This window comes from Syngnathoides biaculeatus, chromosome 10 (assembly GCF_019802595.1).
Source record: "Syngnathoides biaculeatus isolate LvHL_M chromosome 10, ASM1980259v1, whole genome shotgun sequence".
Taxonomy (NCBI): Eukaryota; Metazoa; Chordata; class Actinopteri; order Syngnathiformes; family Syngnathidae; genus Syngnathoides; species Syngnathoides biaculeatus.
Window position 1 is genome coordinate 7330084 of NC_084649.1, and position 12779 is coordinate 7342862.

A 12779-nucleotide genomic window follows, 5' to 3' on the forward strand; every position below is an offset into this window, starting at 1 on the left:
AAAACTTGTATACAGGTGAATCATTAAGAACTGTTACATAATTTGCATGGACATGCTCTGTTTCTGTGTGTGTGCTTGTAGGGATCCTACAGGGCAGCGATGGGAGAGGAGTGGCTGCGATGTTTTAAGGAGTTAAACATTCCACATACTGATGCACCCAATCTCATAACCACTCTCGGAGATCCTGTCAAGATCCGCTCCTGGCAGGTCAGAATTAACTTAATTGGCTCGTATAAAGCATTTAACCATCTCCAGCATCACATTGCAGTATTTTTATGTAAACAGCTATCAGGTCTACCTAAAGATAACCTTTCAGTAGAGAATGCTGTGATTGCCCAATATTCTCTCCGCTGGAATCTTTTCATTGATCCTCAAGGTCAAGCAAACACCTGGATCAAAACCATGGTATGTTGTACCTTCAAAGCAAATGTACGCTTTTATATGTATACATTTCTTTTAGAGAGATTCTACCCATAATATGCCTAACTCTGTCAATCAGGAGCGGGATAGTGGATTGGAGATTATAAAGCTCAGTGACCGAGATTTTCTCCGCAGTCTTGAAAATGCAATTCGCTTTGGCAAGCCCTGCTTACTTGAGAATGTAGAAGAGGACTTGGATCCTGCTCTTGAACCTGTACTACTGCAGCAGGTACTCTACTATATATCAAGTCAGTTGTATTGAACAATTCTCTATGACAACGCGTTCTTCTGGGGGGCAAAAGGTGAAGCATTCCCCGTAAACGGACCCTCTGTTATTTGGCCAAAGCTAAGCGATTCATTTTAAAAAAAAAAAAAAAAAAAAAGGTATAAACGGCTTTTTTTTTTTTTTTTTTTACTTGCAGAGTGGTAAGGGAAGTCTTGTTGTCTTCTAGAGATTCAATGTGTGATGTGTTAGCTGAAAAGGTTATGTTAGGTAAGGTTAAGTGAGTGGAAAGGAGACCATAATTTACATTTCAACAAGTACAATTTGATTCAAAATAGATATGGTGGAAATTCAGAGTTAACCTAACCATATTGCAATAGATTCAATGCCTTAGCCTTGGTTATGGTAAATGTGGGCTATGCTATCAGATTTGTATATGAACTTGGCATATCTGGTTCCTTTGAAGATTGATGCTGTTTGACTTGCAGCCGGTCTTCCACAAACCCCCAGCTTGGTTCCCAGTCTGTCCCTTGAGAAATGGAAGTCTTGTTATCTTCTCTGTTGAACTGTTTTTGACATCCACTTGCCTTGCCCTCTTCACCGACAGGGTCCTCTGCATTTGTTTTTTCAGGGAAAAAAAATATTAGGGTTATTTATGATATCACTTTTGTTATACCACCCATAAATATCCTGCTGTGTTTTTGTTCTCGTTATTGTCAAACATTTTGAATTAGTCTGATATATGGTAATACACTGCTTTTGCCCTGTAGACATTTAAGGAGCAAGGCAGCCTAAAACTGAAGCTTGGCGATTCTACCATCCCATACCATGAAAGTTTCAAGTTTTACATCACCACCAAGTTACCAAACCCACACTACTCCCCAGAGGTTTCCACTAAAGTCACACTCATCAACTTCACACTGTCACCAAGGTAACCCGCATTGCACACAGTTACAATCATTCTGTTTTTGTTCACGTCTAGCTTTCCTGTCATAAAAGGGTCCTGATAATGTGAACTACTGTATTGCAAAAAAATACATTTAGAACCTATTCAACAAAATCAAGAAAAATATTGATTGCACAAAATAGCATCACATCCAAAATCCACTGTTTTTTGGAAAAAAATCTCAAGTAGATGCAGACAATTTCAAGCCAACAGTCACTATCAGTAATCAGATTTGATAAATACATAGTCTTACACTCACGTGTGAGTACACACGCACAGAAGCACACATATATACTGAATATTTACATTAATTTGTAATATACAGTTTAGATTTAAAAAAAAAAAAGGGTCTTCTTCATAGTCCTCTGAATTTTGTTTGTTGCTTTCAATCATTTAAATGAATAGAAATATACACTGTGGATGTTCTCAGTGGTTTGGAAGACCAGTTGCTGGCCCAGGTCGTTGCGGCGGAACGTCCAGAACTGGAAATCGCTAAGAACCAGTTGATCGTCAGCAATGCCAAAATGAAGCAGGAGCTGAAAGATATAGAGGATGAGATTCTGTTTCGTCTCAGCTCCTCAGAAGGAAACCCGGTGGACAATCAAGAGCTTATTCAGGTCTTGGAAGCTTCCAAAATCAAAGCTGGCGAGATTCAGGTCAGATACCCGAAAGACTGTTGCTTCTATAATAATAATAATGTTATACAATTCCAACCAAACCCTTTTCCACACAGCACTCTCAAATTTACTCATGGTTTACTGAATTCTGTAGTCATTATTGTGTTTTTTTTTTTTCACAACAACTTTTTTTTTTTTTTTTTGCAGGCCAAAGTGATTGTAGCAGAGGAGACAGAAAAAGACATTGACGCCACCCGTCTGACTTATGTACCTGTGGCTGTGCGCACACAGATTCTTTTCTTCTGCGTATCAGATTTGTCCAACGTTGATCCCATGTACCAATACTCCCTGGAGTGGTTCCTTGGCATCTTCATGATTGGCATCGCCAATGCTGAAAGAGCAGGTAGAGTGACAAGCTTCTGTAAATCTCATTAAGATGTTGATTCTAATTTGTGTTTTTGTGAGCTGAGCCATTTAGTATCTAAGATTTTGGATACTAGAATTTGCCGATCGGCTGTAAAAAATGAAATACAGCATTTACTAACTGTTTGTTTTGTACTTACAGACACGGTGGAGCAGCGAATCGAGAACATTAATGAATATTTTACCTTTAGTCTGTACTGCAATGTGTGTCGCAGCTTGTTCGAGAAGCACAAGCTCATGTTTGCCTTTCTCCTTTGTGCTCGCATCCTAATGAATGATGGTGAAATTGACATGGTAAGTAAATCCGGCACTGGCTGTGTCATGCGTCTTTCTTGAACAATGCAAATTGTGTATTAATCCAAATTAATCTGAGTGAGTGACATAAGTTGTTTTTTTTTTTCTTGGTTTCTTTAAGGCTGAGTGGCGTAACTTGTTATCTGGAGGGATGCCCAACCAGGAACTTGCCAACCCAGCCGTAAGATGGCTGTCGGACCGTGCCTGGAAGGATATTCTGGGCCTCAGTGTTCTGGAGACCTACAGAGATCTTGCATCGACATTTGACAAACATCTACCTGGCTTCAAGAACATTTTTGACAGCAACATTCCTCACAGGTAAACATGCTCAGACCCCAGTGATGCTATGATGTCGCTTGTATTGAATTTACAGAAGATGTCAATATGTAACGGGTGTGTTTTCATTTGCATTCAGAGAGCCTCTCCCTGGTGATTGGGACACAAAGTTAGATCGCTTTCAAAAGCTGTTGGTTCTGCGCTGTCTGAGGGCTGACTGTCTGGTTCAAGGCATACAGGACTTTGTCTCTGTTAAATTGGGACAGCGCTTCATAGAGCCTCAGGTATTTTTCTTCCTCTGTCCCTTGTGGCTTGATGTGCAAAGAAGTGAACAATGACAAAGTCATTGTGTACAGTACATTAAATTTCCAAAGAACTATGTCCTCTTTCCACATTTCATTTCTAGACATCAGACCTATCGGTAGTCTTTAAGGAGTCGTCCCCCTCCTCTCCTCTCATCTTTGTTCTTTCTCCGGGCACTGACCCAGCTTCTGACCTCTACAAGTTTGCTGATGCCATGCACTTCTCCAAAAAAATGACTGCCATCTCCCTGGGCCAAGGCCAGGTTGAACACATTCTCACACATACAAAATGCACATTATTGCTTCAGTTTACACCCTTTGTAAACCCGCAATATCTTCCTATGGTCTGTGTGGTATTCAGGGCCCCTTGGCTGAAGCCCTAATGCGCACCGCAATGGAAAGAGGTCAATGGGTTTTCTTTCAGAATTGTCACTTGGCACCCAGCTGGATGCCGTCACTGGAAAGCCTTATTGAGAACATCGACCAAAAGGTATCGAAGGGATAAAAACTGTACTTTTTTCTCTTTGAATTTACCTCTTACAATAATTGCCTTGTCCGGTCACAGGTACACAAAGATTTCCGTTTGTGGCTCACAAGTCTTCCCAGCAATAGATTCCCGGTGTCCATTCTTCAAAATGGGACAAAGATGACCATTGAGCTGCCCAAGGGGATTAAGGCAAATCTACAGAAAACCTACCTGAAGCTCACAAATGATTTTATCAACTCCTCCAACAAGGTGCTCTTTTGCCACAGTCCTCTGACAATAACAGATGTATTTCCATTTAATGCAGTTAAAACATGCATTTCTTGTTTACTGCAGGTATCACACTTGAAGTCATTGCTCTTGTCTCTGTGCTTGTTCCATGGAATTGCTCTTGAGCGAAGGAAGTTTGGCCCATTGGGCTTCAATATTCCCTACGAGTTCACCGATGGTGATCTGAACATCTGCATCAGCCAACTCAAAATGTTTCTAGATGAGTATAATAACATTCCTTACAAGGTGACTACATTCAACCTGTATAGCGGTACTCGCTTTGTGTCTGTGTGTGCGTGAATGCGTGCATGTGTGTGTGCGTGCCACGCAGATCTTATTGTCCGAATGGGTTTGTCAGTTCATTTATCTGTGAAAAAATTCCTACCTGGAGTGTATGTGCAGAATATGTCGGTCGGAGGAATTGTATCTGGATGAAACAATTTAAATTCATCATGGAGAATACAGTTTAATCCATCCAAACATTATTAAGATCGAGACAAATTGCTGTGTTAGAATTTTGAGTACATTTGAATTTTCTTCCCATGATTATTTTTGCCTTCCTGTTCCTGAGATCATATCCTCTCATAGATGTTCACAGTCACGTTCATTGAGCCTTCTTCCGTCCAGGTGTTAAAATACACTGCAGGGGAGATCAATTATGGTGGCCGTGTGACAGATGAGTGGGACAGACGCTGTCTTCTTAGTGTGCTGGAAGATTTCTACTGTCCTGCTGTCCTCCAAGAGGATCATGTTTACTCTCAATCTGGAGTTTACCGGCAGATTGAAACAAACGTGGATATCAAGGTTCGATATGCCAACTTTATTTGCACCGATTGTCAATTTGCATGATGTTCACAGCCAGTGAAAACGTTTCCATTGCTTTTTGTTGCGTATCACCAAGTGAAATTGTAAAAACTTCCATTTTGTCAGAGCGCCAAATAGGTTGTGTAGTGTCTGTAACACAAAAGATCAAGAAGTCAAGATCTTTGTAAGTCAGAGGCATGGCTCGGAATTGTACTTTTACAATTCAAAACTCTACTTAGAATGTACACACCCGATTAAGTGATTCCTAATTAATGACTATTTGTGTCCTTTCTGACCTTAGGGTTACTTGGCATATGTCCACAGTCTGCCCATAAATGATACACCTGAGATCTTTGGTCTCCATGACAACGCTAACATCAGCTTTGCCCAGAATGAAACATTTGCTCTGTTGGGATCTGTACTGCGCCTACAGCCTCGAACTGCATCTGCTGGGGGCAAGACCCTGGAGGAGGTATTCATTTGTCATCTCACATTGGTGAAGACAGCCTGTGTGTAACAGTGACTGGTCTCCTGTACCACAGATAGTGGAGGAGATAGTAGCAGGCATCGTGGTAAAAGTCCCACAGCCTTTTGATATTCAGGAGGTGATGGAAAAGTACCCTGTGCTATATGAAGAGTCCATGAACACAGTTCTCATGCAGGAGGTCATCAGGTAACAGCAGTAATCTGTATTCCTCTGGTACATGTGAAATACTGAATCACAGAATTTTCCACACCCAGAAAAAGCAGCTGTCCAACAAGGTTTAAACACACGTCCCATAGTTATCAGCCACCTGCTTGTTGAAAGGGCCACTGTCATGAAATGCATGATTTTTGATGTTATTAATGAAAAAATGGCAGCCGACATGGACCCATGCGGTTTTTTACCACAAAACGTGATTTTGACGTATACAGCTTTTTGTAACTCCCGCCATGAAAATCCTCTTGAGGGATTTGTTTTCGAGAAGAAGCAGGAAGTGACGTAAAGGACAGCGGCGCCCCCAAATGGACTCGTTTGTTTCCATTAGTTTTACCTCCGGGAAGGTAGCTCGTTGTTCCTTAGTGTTAGCCAAAATGCCAGCTCGTTGCATTGCTGGACATTGTTTGAGCACTCGGAGGATGGATTTAGCCTTCATAAGTTTGCAAGAGACCATGTTCGTCGAGAAAAATGGATTGCACAGGGTGCAGAGCACGAGAGCTTCGTGGGTTCCAAATAACAGGTAGGTGTGTATACAGCAACTAAAATAAATCATAGTTTGGGGCGGACCACGTAATCGGTCTCTCATAACGTAACGAAAGATCCACGTAGGAAATGTGTCGATGTGCGTGTCGGACGGCTTCAGGCTGCTGCGTCGCTTCACCAGTGAAGGCTGCGCTTCGGGCTCGTGGGCGGCAGTGGCTCTGAAAAACGCTGCCACAATGCCACACTCAGCTGCATGCGACGACAACGCCGTAAAGCGCTCCAGCTCGACGCTGTTGTTCATCGCGTACTGCGGCTATGAACAACCCCCTAAAGCAGCACGGCTCGGCTCCATTATAAGCCACCATGACGCCGAAAATGAGCCACACCAGGTGAGGCGCTGCGTTCGCCGGTCACGGCTTTGGCAAAGGCTGCGCGTCGAGCTTGCGGAGGGCTCTGAAGAATGCAACCGACAATGCCTCACTCAGCCACGTGCGACGACAATTCAGTAAAGCGCCCCGGCTCGACAGTGTTGTTCATCACGTACTGCGGTGGCTGTGGACAAACCCCTAAAGCAGCACGGCTCGACTCCGTGATTAGCCACCTCGGTGCCGAAAATGAGTCACACCGGCCGGCTGCGATGAGCCGCGATGGCTCATCTCCGCTGTGGAAGTAGATCGGACGGGGAGGCTGTTTTACCGTGATCGCATATCATCTGAATATGGCTCGAAACAATAATATAATATTGCCCCGGTAACTTCACTTGGTTGTGCGTGTTCTTTCCGAAAACAGCTTCCATGTCAGAAGGAGCGTGTTCATCTCCCGTGGTAGGGTGCACTGCGTGTTTTCATTGGTGAATGTCCGGGTGACGTCACAGACAGAGGATGCTGCCAATATGGTGACCACTTGGATGTTGCAGAATGACACTTCTGCAACTTTGCGCGTGGATGACACTCCGCTCGCATTTATTTTTTCGTTTAGACATTGAAGTGAATAATATATGTATTTTTCATTACAATATCTATTTTAGAATGTTCATAGGGATGACACTTGACCTTTAAGATCATATTTCCTGAAAAAAGAGTTAAGCTTTATCCAATGTGTGCCTTCTCCTCAAACTTGTATGTGGCTTTGATGGAAAATACCATCCTATCAAAATGTTTACTGGAAATATGACTGATAATAATAATAACAGTTAATATTTCACACGGCTGGACTCTGGACAACTGGTTCACTCATCTGTCTCACAGTTCTGAAGACCCGGGTTCAAATTCGGCCTCCCCTGTGTGGAGTTTGTATGTTCTCCGCTGTACTTACGTGGGTTTTCTTTGGTTTTCTTCCACATACCAAAAACATGTATGGTTGGTGAATTGAAAACTCTAAACTGCCCATGTGAATGTAAGTACAAATGGTTGTTTATACAGTATGTGCCCTGTAAAGTAATTGGCTGGCAACCACTTCAAGGTGTACCCTACCTCTCACCCAAAGATAGCTGGTATAGGTTCCAGCACACCCACAACCCTTAAGGATAAGTGTCTTAGCAAATGGGTGAATGAAAAAGAAGGGCAAAAAATATATATATTTATTATATATATATATATATATATATATATATATATATATATATATATATATAATATATATATATGCAGGCCCCTGAATTTTAACATTGAATAGAATAATGATGCGGCATGGTGGAGCAGCTGTAAAGCGTCCTCACAGTTCTTAGGACCAGGCCCTCCCTGTGGAGAGTTTGCATGCTCTTTCTCGTGCCTGCATGGGTTTTCTCTGGGCAATCCCCTTTCCTCCCACATAACAAAAACATTGTCACACTCGGAATTGTCCCTAGGTGTGATTGTGAATGTGACTGTCTCCATGTGTTCTGCGGTTAAGTCGTAATCAATTCAGGGTGTACCCTGCCTCCTCCCCGTTGACGGCCGGGATAGGCTGCAGCACTCCTGTGTCCCTTGTGAGGATAAGCAGCTAAGAAAAATGGGTGGATGGATATATGTACTTGTTTACATCTCTATATTTCCAAATTCCTCCATTTTTTTTAAAATCAGGAGTTATCTTTATGGACCAAAATTAGTATTAATAAGTAGCATGTAGCTATTATGCTGAACACAATGGAATAAATTGCCAATAGAGATGAAATCAGCCCTAAGTGTAAATGTTTTTAAATCCAGGTTGAAAACTTTTTTTTTCTAATGCTTTTTAGAGTATTTCCAATTTTTAATATTTCTTGGACTACACGGTTTTAAGTGTACTTTTAAAAAAATACATATATGTCATTTCTATTGATTTTATCCCATTTTAAATGTTTTATCTATTTTCAATACTTTTAATCATTTACAGCACATTGAGTTACCTCATGTATGAAATACGCAATACAAATAAATTTACTTTTCATTGTCAAATCTTAATCTATACACCGGTCATTCCCGTAGTCTGGCCAACTCTTCTGAAAGATGTAAATTTAGTGGTCCTTGTCTTTTATCTGCCTTTTTAGATACAACAATCTGCTGGAGGTCATCGCACAGAGTCTCAGTGATATTGTGAAGGCTCTTAAAGGTTTAGTGGTGATGTCATCAGAACTGGAGCTAATGGCCAACAGCCTGTTCAACAACGGTGTGCCTGATATGTGGAAGGCCAAGGCAAGCCGCACACACACACACACACACACACCTCATTGACAACCATTCTGATCCCCTCGAAGATATGAGGCTCCAGAGGTTGCATTGCATGTTTGTGTGGCATAGCTTCTTTGAATAATTGTTGATGAAACATCTCTTGATTGAAATAATTTGTTTTTGTCTCAAAATAAATACTAAGTATAAAGAAAAACAATGCCGAATGAGCAAGACAGAATACAATTAATTTGACACCAGAATGCATGTCAGACTTGTTGGAACATTTGAACTCTCCAAAGTTATTTCCGCAACAAAAAAAGGGCTAAGAATAATTCTTCATTGTCCTTGAATGAGAAATTCAATCTACCCTTCTTTTTCTTAGTTTTGTTTTTTGCTGAAGGGCATCTTGGCATTCATTACTCTGCAAATTATTCTGTGCATGGACCATATTTCTTTGTCCTTGTGTTTCTGTTCAAGATGTTTAAGACAAATCAGACCTCTTTTTTATGATTCAACTAGGTAGGAGACAGTAGGCAACAATTTATTTCTGTAAATCTTTTTTTAAATTCTCACGTTATCACTTCAACAGCATTCGTTACAAATTGCATGTCTAATCATTGGTGAGCCCGCAGGCTACTCAAATAGTCCTGGTGAGGGCTGCTTTGTGCATCTGGATTCCAATGTTAAATTCTTCTTCCCCTCACATATTTAGAACACTTTTGTCAGCTTTGTGTCAAAGAAAAATGTATGCTTACAAAAAAAGTGCTATAAATTCATCATTCATATTTTGTTTTGCCTTTTTTTCCCACAAGTTACTTCAGTTACTCAATACCAATCAGTATTTCTTTGGATTTTAACACTTCATAAGCCTTTCTAATTATATGAATCATTGTGGTTATTTACGTAAATAAACAATAAAATAACACAATAGAGTGATAGTGTTAATTGAAGGTCTTGGATATGTCAAATATTAGCAACAAAATTACTTTGACTCCATTAGTATTTCTGATGTCCTTCCCCAGGAAACTTTTGTGACCGAAGATACTTCATTGACTATCATAAAAAGCACAAATTTAGTTAACACCATGTATTGTCTGCATTTAATCTCAAAGTACTACTGATTCAACCTATTTCTCATTATGGGTCAGCTCATGAATTTCACAAAACTTAAAATTCCCTGACCGGGAATCGAACCCGGGCCGCGGCGGTGAGAGCGCCGAATCCTAGCCACTAGACCACCAGGGAATGTGAATGTATGTGTGTGGTGTCTTGTAGGCCTACCCATCACTGAAGCCCCTGGCCTCCTGGGTGTCCGACCTGCTGCAGAGAATCCGTTTTCTTCAAGGCTGGATTTCAAATGGAATTCCACCGGTCTTCTGGATCAGCGGCTTCTACTTCCCTCAAGCTTTTCTCACGGGAACCCTGCAGAATTATGCCCGTCGCTTTGGCATCTCCATCGACACCATTGGATTTGACTTTGAGGTCAGACAGTTGCTGTATGTGTACTGTGTTTACTTGTTTGTGTGAAACTTCATTTAAGATGTTGAGTCAGTCATTTCTGCAGGGTAATTGAAAAGTAGCTCCGTATTTTAAAATAGTTCAATGATTCATTTATTATAAGAAATCCTTTTTAGGTCTTGTTTCGTTCATCTGTGACTTTTAATATTGATTTCATTCTTTTATTTTGTTTGGGTTTTTTAATGCATGCAGTAAGAATTTTGGAAAGGATTGTTTTCATTCATTCTTCAAGAAACCATGAATCCATTGTCATTCAGCATGCAGCAAGATAAAATTGGGCCAGTTATCAGTGCTTGTGAGAATTTGATTTTAATGCTGCCCTCCACAATTAATGATTTTTTTTTTTTCATGGATGGCTGAATCTCCATATCCCTGGGAGATTGATTGGCTGTAGTAGTCCATATAAATGGCCAGCCAGGAGTCCTGACTTAAAACCTTGTGACTTGTTTCTGGGGTTGGTTAAAATCGCAAGTCTATTGTATGAATGTCTTTGGAAGAACTTGAATAGCTACACACTTTACCATTACTTAAATGCTCACATTTTAAGGAACAAATACAAAAAAGGAAAATTACAATCATTTTTAAAAAGTCAGTTTTATAAAATGCTTCTAAACTGAGCCCTGTTTGCCTTCGTCAGGTTGTATTAAAAGCCGTGTGCGATATAGACCAAAAGCCGGACACGGGTTGCTACATCAATGGCTTATTCATCGAGGGTGCTCGCTGGGATAATAACGCCGCTCAGCTCACAGAATCCAGACCCAAGGAGCTCTATACAGAAATGGCTGCCATCTGGCTCATCCCCACGCCTGACCGCAAACCTCCGACCTCTGGGATCTACGTTTGTCCTATTTACAAGACACTGACACGCGCTGGTCAGTATATGAGCATGAATGGTGATATTATAGCTCATCTTGATGTTTCCCAGACGGGTTAAACACGTGTGTATATTGCTCAGGTTCTATCTCCCTATGGTGTGGTTCTTTTATGCGATCCCAAAATAGACTGACGTCAGACAGTGTCATGTTTCCTGGCGTAGAAAGTGCCGCTCTGTATTTTCCATCCACAACGCACCGCGTCACCTTGCGCTGGCACCCTGGTCAGTGCGAACACTGAAGTGTTGATGTGCTTTTACAGGAACGCTGTCTACTACCGGGCATTCTACCAACTATGTGATTGCAGTAGAGCTGCCTACAGATCTCACTCCAGGACACTGGATCAAACGAGGAGTGGCCCTCATTTGTGCTTTGGACTATTAAAAACACAATCTGAGCTGAAAAGGAACAGTGACGTTCTATGTCAAGGACTTGGGTCACCAGTTGCTTTTTTTTTTTTTTTTTTTTTGGTTACCTTTTTCACAGCAGATAAAATAAAATAAAAGATAAAATAAGACAGATTATTTAACAAAAAAAACTCAAATAACCCCCCCAAAAATTAATTTCATGGGATCCAGATAAATGTGAGTACACATACCCATTTTCACTTTTTGAACAACTTTGATACTGATGGAACTATCCACCTATGAGACTCATAATGGTACCACTACCCATCTGTCCATGTTACTCCAAGAACGAGGAAGTTGCTAACAACAAATATGAAATGTAGTAATTGTGTATGGTTATTACAGGATTGCTACACACATCCATCCATTTTGTGAGACGCTTATTCTCATGAGGGTCGTGGGAGTGTAGGACCAAATTCCAGCTGTCATCCGGGAATAGGCAAGCGTGTAGCTTAACTCTGTTGCCAGCAAATCGCAGTGAATTGCTACATATACAGTATAATGTAAAGTGATACCTTGACTTATGAGTGCACCGAATGAGCATTTTTTTCAAATTATGAGCCCTGCTTTGTCTCTTTTTTTTTTTTTGCATGTATTAAATATGGAAAAAAGTCAAATGGACAAAAACAAAATGAAAACACCCACAAGGTCTGTAGAGAAGATGCTAAGACTGAAGTCTTACCTACCTACATACCTGACTGACTGCACCTCCAAATGTTCAGTTTGTGGGTGAGCTTTGCATTAAATACATTTCATAAAACCAGTATTTATTTACACTCTTAATATATTTTTGTGTCTATTTTACAATACTTCTGTTTGTTTTGAAAAGAACAAAAAAAAAAAAAAGATTTGGGGTGGGCTGGGACATATAAATGCGGCTGTCCCCTCCAAGAAAATGAAGAAGAGGGGCGAGAAACCCGAATATTTGTTAATAATATTAAGGTGGGTGGTACATGTTTAAAAAGCTGCAAATAGGTCAGTCCCCTCGTGCTTGAGTGTCAAACTATGTTAGCCAAAGGTATTTGTACTGCGCAATCTTGTCATCCTCTGACGAACATTTTTTTTTATTTTTTTTAATTGACGAACATTTGACAGGCTCCTGTACCTTTAAGG

At 40.8% G+C, this 12779-nt stretch overlaps 1 protein-coding gene and 1 non-coding gene across 2 annotated transcripts in view; one reads left to right on the forward strand and one right to left on the reverse strand.

Moving 5' to 3' along the window:
* The window catches only part of dnah1 (dynein, axonemal, heavy chain 1), a 44612-nt gene extending 31939 nt beyond the window's left edge, over positions 1-12673 (forward strand). Inside the window, exons 60-79 of the mRNA XM_061833755.1 lie at positions 82-207; positions 286-405; positions 500-649; positions 1414-1574; positions 2020-2245; positions 2414-2609; positions 2772-2923; positions 3045-3241; positions 3339-3483; positions 3606-3764; positions 3863-3991; positions 4067-4237; positions 4322-4501; positions 4883-5059; positions 5361-5531; positions 5602-5732; positions 8749-8893; positions 10145-10351; positions 11025-11259; positions 11522-12673. Coding sequence (XP_061689739.1) covers positions 82-207; positions 286-405; positions 500-649; positions 1414-1574; positions 2020-2245; positions 2414-2609; positions 2772-2923; positions 3045-3241; positions 3339-3483; positions 3606-3764; positions 3863-3991; positions 4067-4237; positions 4322-4501; positions 4883-5059; positions 5361-5531; positions 5602-5732; positions 8749-8893; positions 10145-10351; positions 11025-11259; positions 11522-11643 — 3300 coding nt within the window. The 3' untranslated portion in view covers positions 11644-12673. The remainder of the gene's footprint in view (positions 1-81; positions 208-285; positions 406-499; positions 650-1413; positions 1575-2019; positions 2246-2413; positions 2610-2771; positions 2924-3044; positions 3242-3338; positions 3484-3605; positions 3765-3862; positions 3992-4066; positions 4238-4321; positions 4502-4882; positions 5060-5360; positions 5532-5601; positions 5733-8748; positions 8894-10144; positions 10352-11024; positions 11260-11521) is intronic.
* On the reverse strand, positions 10043-10114 carry trnae-cuc (transfer RNA glutamic acid (anticodon CUC)). Its single transcript has one exon. It is a non-coding gene; the product is annotated as a tRNA-Glu (tRNA).
* Positions 12674-12779: the final 106 nt, after the last annotated feature.